This window comes from Salmo salar, chromosome 06 (genome assembly GCF_965601325.2).
Source record: "Salmo salar chromosome 06, fSalSal1, whole genome shotgun sequence".
Classification (NCBI taxonomy): Eukaryota; Metazoa; Chordata; class Actinopteri; order Salmoniformes; family Salmonidae; genus Salmo; species Salmo salar.
In genome coordinates, this window is record NC_138296.1 from 5917762 (window position 1) to 5929451 (window position 11690).

At 47.0% G+C, this 11690-nt stretch overlaps 1 protein-coding gene across 1 annotated transcript; it reads left to right on the forward strand.

Moving 5' to 3' along the window:
- The first annotated feature begins 1648 nt into the window (after nt 1–1648).
- On the forward strand, nt 1649–11297 carry LOC145879794 (multidrug resistance-associated protein 1). The gene is made up of 6 exons (XM_082976276.1): nt 1649–1789; nt 2202–2348; nt 3948–4106; nt 4352–4518; nt 5920–6114; nt 6762–11297. Exons 1-6 carry the CDS (start codon nt 1718–1720, stop codon nt 6868–6870), a joined length of 849 nt encoding a protein of 282 aa, XP_082832402.1. The 5' UTR covers nt 1649–1717; the 3' UTR covers nt 6871–11297.
- Nucleotides 11298–11690: the final 393 nt, after the last annotated feature.

Consider the following 11690-nt stretch of genomic DNA (forward strand, 5'->3'; position numbering starts at 1 on the left):
TCTTCTATGTAGAAGAACCCCTTACAGTATTATAGACACTATGACCTGGGATTTACTATGGTCTTCTATGTAGAAGAACCCCTTACAGTATTAATAGACACTATGACCTGGGATTTACTATGGTTCTTCTATGTAGAAGAACCCCTTACAGTATTATAGACACTATGACCTGGGATTTACTATGGTCTTCTATGTAGAAGAACCCCTTACAGTATTATAGACACTATGACCTGGGATTTACTATGGTCTTCTATGTAGAAGAACCCCTTACAGTATTATAGACACTATGACCTGGGATTTACTATGGTCTTCTATGTAGAAGAACCCCTTACAGTATTATAGACACTATGACCTGGGATTTACTATGGTCTTCTATGTAGAAGAACCCCTTACAGTATTATAGACACTATGACCTGGGATTTACTATGGTCTTCTATGTAGAAGAACCCCTTACAGTATTATAGACACTATGACCTGGGATTTACTATGGTCTTCTATGTAGAAGAACCCCTTACAGTATTATAGACACTATGACCTGGGATTTACTATGGTCTTCTATGTAGAAGAACCCTTACAGTATTATAGGACACTATGACCTGGGATTTACTATGGGTCTATGTAGAAGAACCCCTTACAGTATTATAGACACTATGACCTGGGATTTAACTATGGTCTTCTATGTAGAAGAACCCCTTACCTTGTAAAGAGTCCTGTGTAGCTTGTGAGCATCATAGAACAGAACATGTTACATGTGTGAGTCTCAGCTGTTCATAGATGACATCATCATCAAACCATTCTGACTACATTTTGCCTCTCTGTCTCTTTCTCTCTCACTTTGCCTCTCTCTCTCTCTGTCTCTTTCTCTCTCATTTTGCCTCTCTCTCTCTCTCTCTTTCTCCTCTCATTTTGCCTCTCTCTCTCCTCTGTCTCTTTCTCTCTCATTTTGCCTCTCTCCTCTCTCTTTTCTCTCTCATTTTGCCTCTCTCTCTCTCTCTCTTTCTCTCTCACTTTGCCTCTCTCTCTGTCTCTTTTCTCTCTCACTTTGCCTCTCTCTCTCTCTGTCTCTTTCTCTCTCATTTTGCCTCTCTCTCTCTCTCTTTCTCTCTCATTTTGCCTCTCTCTCTCTCTCTTTCTCTCTCATTTTGCCTCTCTCTCTCTCTCTTTCTCTCTCACTTTGCCTCTCTGTCTCTTCTCTCTCACTTTGCCTCTCTCTCTCTCTGTCTCTTTCTCTCTCATTTTGCCTCTCTCTCTCTGTCTCTTTCTCTCTCACTTTGCCTCTCTCTCTGTCTGTCTGTCTCTCTCTGCCTCTCCTTCTCTCTGCCTCTGCCTCTCTGCCTCTGTCTTTCTGCCTCTCTCTGTCTCTCTCTCTGCCTCTCTCTCTGCCTCTTTCTCCACTCACTTTGCCTCTCTCTCTGTCTCTTTCTCTCCCACTTTGTCTCTCTCTCTCTGTCTCTCTCTGTCTTTCTCTCTCTGCCTCTTTCTCACTCACTTTGCCTCTCTCTCGGTCTCTCTCTCTCTGCCTCTTTCTCTCTCACTTTGCTTTTCTCTGCCTCTTTTTCTCTCACTTTGCCTCTCTCTGCCTCTTTCTCTCTCACTTTGTCTCTCTGTCTGTCTCTCTCTTTCTGTCTCTCTCTTTCTGTCTCTCTCTCTCTCTCTTTCTGTCTCTCTCTCTCTCTGTGTCCTGTAGCTGACGGCCTCTCTGACCTGGCTAGTGAGGATGTCATCAGATCTGGAAACCAACATTGTGGCCGTGGAGAGAGTCAAGGAGTACGAAGACACAGAGAAAGAGGTACATCTGTGTGTGTTTGTGTACTCATATACAACTCTGTAGGTAGGGCTGTGGCGGTCATGGCATTTTGGAAGACTGTTATTGGTCAGCCAAATGACCGTGGTGTCTGTAATAACTATTTGAATAGCAACCCCCCCCCCCCCCCCCCCCCTGACTTCAGTCAGTTGGTCTTTCTACTTCTTTAAAACAGTTATGACGGTTATTTTATTTATTCAGTTGCGTACACGGGAACTCTGTGCGTACACGGGAACTCTGTGCGTACACGGGAACTCTGTGCGTACACGGAACTCTGTGCGACACGGGAACTCTGTGCGTACACGGAACCTGTGCGTACACGGGAACTCTGTGCGTACACGGGAACTCTCTGTGTGTGTGACTGTGTGTGTATATACCTCTATTTGTCCCCTCCCAGGCGGACTGGAGACATGACCAATCGTCTCTGCCTCCAGGCTGGCCCACAGCAGGCAACATAGACATCAGAGGGTTTGGTCTGCGATACAGAGAGGACCAGGAACTGGCCGTACGCAACATCACTGTAGCCATCCCCGGAGGAGAGAAGGTATGTGATGGAGGAGGGTACAGGCTGTGTGACAAGAGGGACTGGGCTGTGTGACAGGAGGGACTGGGCTGTGTGACAGGAGGGACTGGGCTGTGTGACAGGAGGGTACATGCTACAGGAAGGTACGGGCTGCGTGACAGGAGGGTACGGGCTGCGTGACAGGAGGGACTGGGCTGCGTGACGGAGGGGGGATTAGGCTGCGTGACAGGAGGGGATTAGGCTGCGTGACAGGAGGGGATTAGGCTGCGTGACAGGAGGGGATTAGGCTGCGTGACAGGAGGGGATTAGGCTGCGTGACAGGAGGGGATTAGGCTGCGTGACAGGAGGGGATTAGGCTGCGTGACAGGAGGGGATTAGGCTGCGTGACAGGAGGGGATTAGGCTGCGTGACAGGAGGGGAGGGGATTAGGCTGCGTGACAGGAGGGGATTAGGCTGCGTGACAGGAGGGGATTAGGCTGCGTGACAGGAGGGGATTAGGCTGCGTGACAGGAGGGGATTAGGCTGCGTGACAGGAGGGGATTAGGCTGCGTGACGGGGGATTAGGCTGTGTGACAGGACTGAACATGTGTATAAATATGATCCATACTGTTGCAAAGTCTGAAACCAAGAGAGTTAGCTTGTTAGTTATAAACCGATGTCACACGAAGCAATCTGGATGCCATTTATGTTGCATGAAATAACGTTTCATCTGGGTTGCTCAGTGTGTCACCCCCTAAAAATTGCCTGTAATTTGGTTGCATTGCATCGCAAGACATAGAAATCAATCCTATTTCACACAACTGACTATATGCAATGTCCAATTAGTGAGCAGAAAACAGTTTACATAACTCGGCATATCGTTCTGTTCGGAACTCTGACCTAGTTGTCATGTCAACACAGCTGTCAGTGCTGCTGCAAGCCACAACAAAACAGACAAGCCAAATGGGGAAAGGTCAAAACTATTCTGGACTTCATGGCTAGTCATGGTTTTATGTACATGGTCTGGCAGTCAATACGTCATTTATTTTAAAAGTGAAGCCAGACCTTTCTCTCTCCAGTTTCAACTGAAATGGACTGCATTAGCTAGCTAACGTACGCTAGTTTAGCTCGTTGCTAGCTTGGTAAAACATGGTTGGCAGATAGCCAATATTTTGCCTAGCTAATTTGCACAGCCAGCATTTAGTCTACATCGATGCTGTTACAATTACCAAACATTTGGATAAACATATCATTTTGAAACCGTGATGTATGACAGGATTGGATGTTTGAATTTCAATTGCGTTTTAGTTGCTTGAGATGATGTCACTTGTAACTTGCAACAGAAATGACGTCCAAATTGCTTCGTGTGACACGGGCTTTAACCGTAAGGGGAAAAACGGTTGCATACCAGCCGCGGTGGGGGTTCATGGATGGATGCCATCGTTGTGAGCAAATAACATTTTTCTAGCATGGATGCTTTGCTGTGGCTGTTGTTCTTCATCGGTGGCACTATCGTAGCTATCCGGTATACAACTCTGCATGCCCAGCCTGTGTTAGCATGGTGGCTAAGTGTGACATGTGAGAACTATGAGAACTGTACACTGTCTTTAGTCATGATAGTATTTCACTATTGTGTTCCAGGTGGGGATAGTAGGTCGTACAGGAGCAGGGAAGTCCTCTCTGACTCTAGGATTGTTCCGCATCATCGAGGCGTGTGAGGGAGAGATTCATATAGATGGAGTTAACATCGCTACGCTGGGTCTACATGAACTCCGCTCCAGGATCACCATCATACCACAGGTACACACCCACGGCCCATGCAGACGCACTCAAACTAACCCACACTCTTCTGGATACATGTTATATTTAAAATATCTTTATCCCCACCCCTCGGCCCACTCTCTCCCCCCCCCTCCCCCCCTTCCCCCCTCCCTCCCTCCCCCCCTCCCTCCCTCTCCCTCCCCCCCCTCCCTCCCTCTCCCTCCCCCTCCCTCCCCCCCTCTCTCTCTCTCCCTCCCCCCCTCTCTCTCTCCCTCCCCCTCCAGGATCCAGTGTTGTTCTCTGGGTCTCTGAGGATGAATCTGGACCCCTTCGATGGCTACTCTGATGAGGAGGTGTGGAGAGCCCTGGAGCTCTCTCATCTCAAGAGCTTTGTGTCGGGCCTGCCGGACAAACTCAACCACGAGTGTTCAGAGGGGGGAGAGAACCTCAGGTACACAAGGCTACAATAGGCCTACATACACCATATATAGCCCTACATAGCATTACATACACATACAGCTTCTGGTTCGCTCTCTCGTCCTCTCCTTACCTCTTCCTTCTCACCTTCTCTCCTTACCTCTCTCCTCCTCTTCTTACCTCTCTCCTCCTCTCCTTACCTCTCTCCTCCTCTTCTTACCTCTCTCCTCCTCTCCTTACCTCTCTCCTCCTCTTCTTACCTCTCTCCTCCTCTTCTTACCTCTCTCCTCCTCTTCTTACCTCTCTCCTCCTCTCCTTACCTCTCTCCTCCTCTTCTTACCTCTCTCCTCCTCTCCTTACATCTCTCCTCCTCTCCTTACCTCTCTCCTCCTCTTCTAACCTCTCTCCTCTTCTCCTTACCTCTCTCCTCCTCTCCTTACCTCTCTCCTCATCTCCTTACCTCTCTCCTCATCTCCTTACCTCTCTCCTTCTCTCCTTACCTCTCTCCTTCTCTCCTTACCTCTCTCCTTCTCTCCTTACCTCTCTCCTTCTCTCCTTACCTCTCTCCTTTCTCTCTTACCTCTCTCCTCATCTCCTTACCTCTCTCCTCCTCTCCTTACCTCTCTCCTCCTCTCCTTACCTCTCTCCTCATCTCCTTACCTCTCTCCTAATCTCCTTACCTCTCTCCTCCTCTCCTTACCTCTCTCCTCCTTTTCTTACCTCTCTCCTCCTCTCCTTACCTCTCTCCTCCTCTCCTTACCTCTCTCCTCATCTCCTTACCTCTCTCCTCATCTCCTTACCTCTCTCCTCATCTCCTTACCTCTCTCCTCCTCTCCTTACCTCTCTCCTCCTCTCCTTACCTCTCTCCTTCTCTTCTTACCTCTCTCCTCCTATTCTTACCTCTCTCCTCCTCTTCTTACCTCTCTCCTCCTCTTCTTACCTCTCTCCTCCTCTTCTTACCTCTCTCTTTCTCTTCTTACCTCTCTCCTCCTCTCCTTACCTCTCTCCTCCTCTCCTTACCTCTCTCCTCCTCTCCTTACCTCTCTCCTTCTCTTCTTACCTCTCTCCTCCTATTCTTACCTCTCTCCTCCTCTTCTTACCTCTCTCCTCCTCTTCTTACCTCTCTCTTTCTCTTCTTACCTCTCTCTTTCTCTTCTTACCTCTCTCCTTATCTCTTTCCTCTCCTCTTCTTACTTCTCTCCTCCTCTTCTTCCCTCTCTCCTCCTCTTCCTACCGCTCTCCTTCTCTCCTTACCTCTTCTTATATCTCTCCTCCTCTTCTTACCTCTCTCCTCCTCTTCTTACCTCTCTCCTTCTCTTCTTACCTCTCTCCTCTGTCCTTACCTTTCTCCTTATCTCTTTCCTCTCCTCTTCTTACCTCTCTCCTCCTCTTCTTACCTCTCTCTCTCTCTCATTAACATCTCTCCTCTCTCCAGTCTGGGTCAGCGCCAGCTGGTGTGTCTGGCCCGAGCCCTCCTGAGGAAGACCAAGATCCTGGTTCTGGATGAGGCCACAGCTGCTGTGGACCTGGAGACAGACAACCTGATCCAGTCCACCATCAGAACCCAGTTTGATGACTGTACTGTCCTGACCATCGCACACAGACTCAATACTATCATGGACTACACCAGGTAATATACACACAGACTCAGTACTATCATGGACTACACCAGGTAATATACACACAGACTCAGTACTATCATGGACTACACCAGGTAATATACACACAGACTCAGTACTATCATGGACTACACCAGGTAATATACACACAGACTCAGTACTATCATGGACTACACCAGGTAATATACACACAGACTCAGTACTATCATGGACTACACCAGGTAATATACACACAGACTCAATACTATCATGGACTACACCAGGTAATATACACACAGACTCAGTACTATCATGGACTACACCAGGTAATATACACACAGACTCAGTACTATCATGGACTACACCAGGTAATATACACACAGACTCAGTACTATCATGGACTACACCAGGTAATATACACACAGACTCAGTACTATCATGGACTACACCAGGTAATATACACACAGACTCAGTACTATCATGGACTACACCAGGTAATATACACACAGACTCAGTACTATCATGGACTACACCAGGTAATATACACACAGACTCAGTACTATCATGGACTACACCAGGTAATATACACACAGACTCAGTACTATCATGGACTACACCAGGTAATATATGAAAACACACACACCTGCTCTCTCTCATCTCTCTCTCCTCCTCCCTTCAGAGTGCTGGTCCTGGATAAAGGGGAGATGGCAGAGTTTGACTCTCCCTCCACTCTCATCACCAAGAGAGGAATCTTCTACAAGATGGCTAAAGACTCTGGACTGGTCTGAGGGGCGAACGGGAGAGGACTGGCGCTTAAAGACAACATCCCTCCTTACAGAGAACTCCTCCTCCAACCCCCTCTTCCTCTCCTCCGACCGGGAGGCTGTGCAGGGTAGAGGTAGCAGAGGGAGAGAGAGGAGATTTCTAAGGATTTCAATGTTTCTGAATGATAAGTGTGTAAATTATGGGAGCACTCTACCTCCACTCCTCCCTCTCTCCCTCTCTCCACTCCTCCCTATATCCCTCCCTCGACTTCTCCTGCCCCTCCACTCTCTACTACAGAATATGTAAAGGATTCACTCCACTAAACCTGATGCTGCTGCTTCTCCAGGACAAATCCCTTCCAACAACTCTTACTGCTGTTACTCCTACCACCATCCCTCCCTCCCTTAACTAAAGACTTCTCCAGGACAAATCCCTTCCAACAACTCTTACTGCTGTTACTCCTACCACCATCCCTCCCTCCCTTAACTAAAGACTTCTCCAGGACAAATCCCTTCCAACAACTCTTACTGCTGTTACTCCTACCACCATCCCTCCCTCCCTTAACTAAAGACTTCTCCAGGACAAATCCCTTCCAACAACTCTTACTGCTGTTACTCCTACCACCATCCCTCCCTCCCTTAACTAAAGACTTCTCCAGGACAAATCCCTTCCAACAACTCTTACTGCTGTTACTCCTACCACCATCCCTCCCTCCCTTAACTAAAGACTTCTCCAGGACAAATCCCTTCCAACAACTCTTACTGCTGTTACTCCTCCCTCCCTCCCTTAACTAAAGACTTCTCCAGGACAAATCCCTTCCAACAACTCTTACTGCTGTTACTCCTACCACCATCCCTCCCTCCCTTAACTAAAGACTTCTCCAGGACAAATCCCTTCCAACAACTCTTACTGCTGTTACTCCTACCACCATCCCTCCCTCCCTTAACTAAAGACTTCTCCAGGACAAATCCCTTCCAACAACTCTTACTGCTGTTACTCCTACCACCATCCCTCCCTCCCTTAACTAAAGACTTCTACAGGACAAATCCCTTCCAACAACTCTTACTGCTGTTACTCCTACCACCATCCCTCCCTCCCTTAACTAAAGACTTCTACAGGACAAATCCCTTCCAACAACTCTTACTGCTGTTACTCCTACCACCATCCCTCCCTCCCTTAACTAAAGACTTCTCCAGGACAAATCCCTTCCAACAACTCTTACTGCTGTTACTCCACCATCCCTCCCTCCCTTAACTAAAGACTTCTCCAGGACAAGATTCCCTTCATCTTGCAGAATTTGTCCGCTCCGGTTTGTCGTTGTGGGAAGTCAGAAGTTCGGTCAGAAGGCCATCTGATCTGCTCTCCTCCGTCAAACAGACTCAGAATACCACCTAGGATTTTTTATTTTATTCTAAATGGGCATTTTGTGCTTTTGAAAGTGTACTCTGTTAAGAGACTATAAAAGAGTCCTTTTTGTTTTTTCTCTGCCCCAGATTGCCTTTATTGCCATCAGAGGAAAGAATCAGAATATTCTAATTTCTTCTATCCAATGTAACTGGAATGTTCTGAATTGTTCTCCCCAACGGAACCAGAATATTCTGGTGTGTTCCTTACAACGGAACCGGAATGTTCTGGTGTGTTCCCCCCCAATGTAACTGGAATGTTCTCATCTGTTCTTTCCAAGGGAACCAGAATGTTCTGATCTGTTCTCTCCAACGGAACCGGAATGTTCTGATCTTTTCTCTCCAATAGAACCGGGTGGACTAGGTTGAATATTTATTTGACAGACAGTACAATGTTATCCCCACAGGGAGTGAGTGAATGGATATCTGTCCAATCACAGACACCGGCTGGAGAAACCTGTCCCATCAGTCAGATCCCGCCCCCCTCTACGCTGAGTAGTGAAAAAGAGAGTGAGGTCACCCACCCTTGACCTCTGCCTGGGTGGCCTTTGACCCTTGAGCTCCCAGATGCTGCTTTCCATAGTGCCACACCTCAAACGGCATCCTACACCACACTTCTCTTGACCCAAGCCCTGTGTGGCAGTCTGTTGTCTGTTACCTGTAACTAGCCTAGGGAGAGACCTGGCTGGCTTTAAACCTGCTTTATTTAAATGAATGTAATACACATTGTTATATCCTTCTGGCTAAATCCAAAATGGCACCCTATTCCCTACATAGTGCACTACTTTTGACCCGGTACCATAGTGCTCTGTTCAAAAGTAGTGCACTTTATAGGGAATAGGGTGCCATTTGGGCCAAATATAGGATAATTTGACTGTAGCCTTCTGCGTTCAGCAGAGACCACTTTATCTGTTGGCACTTTATCTGTTGGTTAGTAGGTGTTATTATATTATTGAACCTCTGGAGCCATACGCTATTGGGTTAGTCAGGCTGATCAGCAAGTCTCAATAAGGTGTTGGGTTAGTCAGGCTGATCAGCAAGTCTCAATAAGGGTTTGGGTTAGTCAGGCTGATCAGCAAGTCTCAATAAGGTGTTGGGTTAGTCAGGCTGATCAGCAAGTCTCAATAAGGTGTTGGGTTAGTCAGGCTGATCAACGAGTCTCAATAAGGTGTTGGGTTAGTCAGGCTGATCAGCAAGTCTCAATATGGTGTTGGGTTAGTCAGACCGATCAGCAAGTCTCAATAAGGTGTTGGGATCAACAAGTCTCAATATGGTGTTGGGTTAGTCAGGCTGATCAGCAATTCTCAATAAGGTGTTGGGTTAATCAGACTGATCAACAAGTCTCAATAAGGTGTTGGGTTAGTCAGGCTGATCAACAAGTCTCAATAAGGTGTTGGGTTAGTCAGGCTGATCAGCAAGTCTCAATAAGGTGTTGGGTTAGTCAGGCTGATCAGCGATTATCAATAAGGTGTTGGGTTAGTCAGGCTGATCAACAAGTCTCAATAAGGTGTTGGGTTAGTCAGACTGATCAACAATTCTCAATAAGGTGTTGGGTTAGTCAGGCTGATCAGCGATTATCAATAAGGTGTTGGGTTAGTCAGGCTGATCAACAAGTCTCAATAAGGTGTTGGGTTAGTCAGGCTGATCAGCGATTATCAATAAGGTGTTGGGTTAGTCAGGCTGATCAACAAGTCTCAATAAGGTGTTGGGTTAGTCAGACTGATCAGAAAGTCTCAAGCCTCAAACACCTTAGTAATATATTCTCTCCATGGACTCATGTTACTCATTTTCACTGGGGGGGTGCGTCCCAAATGTCAACTCATTCTACATTTGACCAGGGCCCATATGGGGGAATAGGAAGTCATTAATGACCAGGGCCCATATGGGGGAATAGGAAGTCATTAATGACCAGGGCCCATATGGGGGAATAGGAAGTCATTAATGGCCAGGGCCCATATGGGGGAATAGGAAGTCATTAATGACCAGGGCCCATATGGGGGAATAGGAAGTCATTAATGACCAGGGCCCATATGGGGGAATAGGAAGTCATTAATGACCAGGGCCCATATGGGGGAATAGGAAGTCATTAATGACCAGGGCCCATATGGGGGAATAGGAAGTCATTAATGACCAGGGCCCATATGGGGGAATAGGAAGTCATTAATGACCAGGGCCCATATGGGGGAATAGGAAGTCATTAATGACCAGGGCCCATATGGGGGAATAGGAAGTCATTAATGACCAGGGCCCATATGGGGGAATAGGAAGTCATTAATGACCAGGGCCCATATGGGGGAATAGGAAGTCATTAATGACCAGGGCCCATATGGGGGAATAGGAAGTCATTAATGACCAGGGCCCATATGGGGGAATAGTGTGTTCTCAGAAGGTGAAGCCAGTAGTGGCCTACTGGGCCGAGGCTTTGATGTTGCTTTCCTGTGGCGTTACTTCTTTATTTTATCCTTGGTGGGGTTTATTTTATGTAAATCAAGGAGACGTGCTTTTGATTTGTCTGTTGAGTGTAAGGGGTTGTCCCAAATGTCACCCTATTCCCTATGTAGTGCATTACTATGGGCCCTATTCCCTATGTAGTGCGCTACTATGGGCCCTATTCCCTATGTAGTGCGCCACTATGGGCCCTATTCCCTATGTAGTGCGCCACTATGGGCCCTATTCCCTATGTAGTGCGCCACTATGGGCCCTATTCCCTATGTAGTGCGCTACTATGGGCCCTATTCCCTATGTAGTGCGCTACTATGGGCCCTATTCCCTATGTAGTGCGCCACTATGGGCCCTATTCCCTATGTAGTGCACTATAAATGGAATAAGGTGCCATTAGGGAGACAAGCCATCTCAGAACATACGCTGTTAAACCATTGAGTACATAACTGTGCTGTTACATATTTATATAATTTGTAAGTATGCATATTGTAATTATTTTATATTTGTATACATGCACTAGTTTTTAAGTGTGCATTATTTTTTCGGGACATGAATCAAACTGACGTGTAAAAAAGTTGAAAAAAATAAAGTACTTTTTTTGTTAACCTGTCTCTGTCTGTTTGTCTGGTCTGTCTGGTCTGTCTGTTTGTCTGTTTGTCTGTCTGTCTGGTCTGTTTGTCTGGTCTGTTTGTCTGTTTGTCTGTCTGTCTGGTCTGTTTGTCTGGTCTGTCTGTCTGGTCTGTCTGGTCTGTCTGTCTGTCTGTCTGTCTGGTCTGTTTGTCTGGTCTGTTTGTCTGGTCTGTTTGTCTGTCTGTTTGTCTGGTCTGGTCTGTTTGTCTGGTCTGTCTGTCTGTCTGTTTGTCTGGTCTGTTTGTCTGGTCTGTTTGTCTGGTCTGTTTGTCTGGTCTGTTTGTCTGGTCTGTTTGTCTGGTCTGTCTGTTTGTCTGGTCTGTCTGTTTGTCTGGTCTGTCTGTTTGTCTGGTCTGTTTGTCTGGTCT

What these genes read in the sequence shown, in the direction of transcription:
- LOC145879794 (XM_082976276.1), top strand. Translation starts at nt 1,718, where the DNA reads ATGTCATCAGATCTGGAAACCAACATTGTGGCCGTGGAGAGAGTCAAG. An exon ending in CCATCCCCGGAGGAGAGAAG is followed by an intron (nt 2,349 to 3,947) that starts GTATGTGATGGA and finishes ATTGTGTTCCAG; the next exon opens with GTGGGGATAGTAGGTCGTAC. An exon ending in ACTATCATGGACTACACCAG is followed by an intron (nt 6,115 to 6,761) that starts GTAATATACACA and finishes TCCTCCCTTCAG; the next exon opens with AGTGCTGGTCCTGGATAAAG.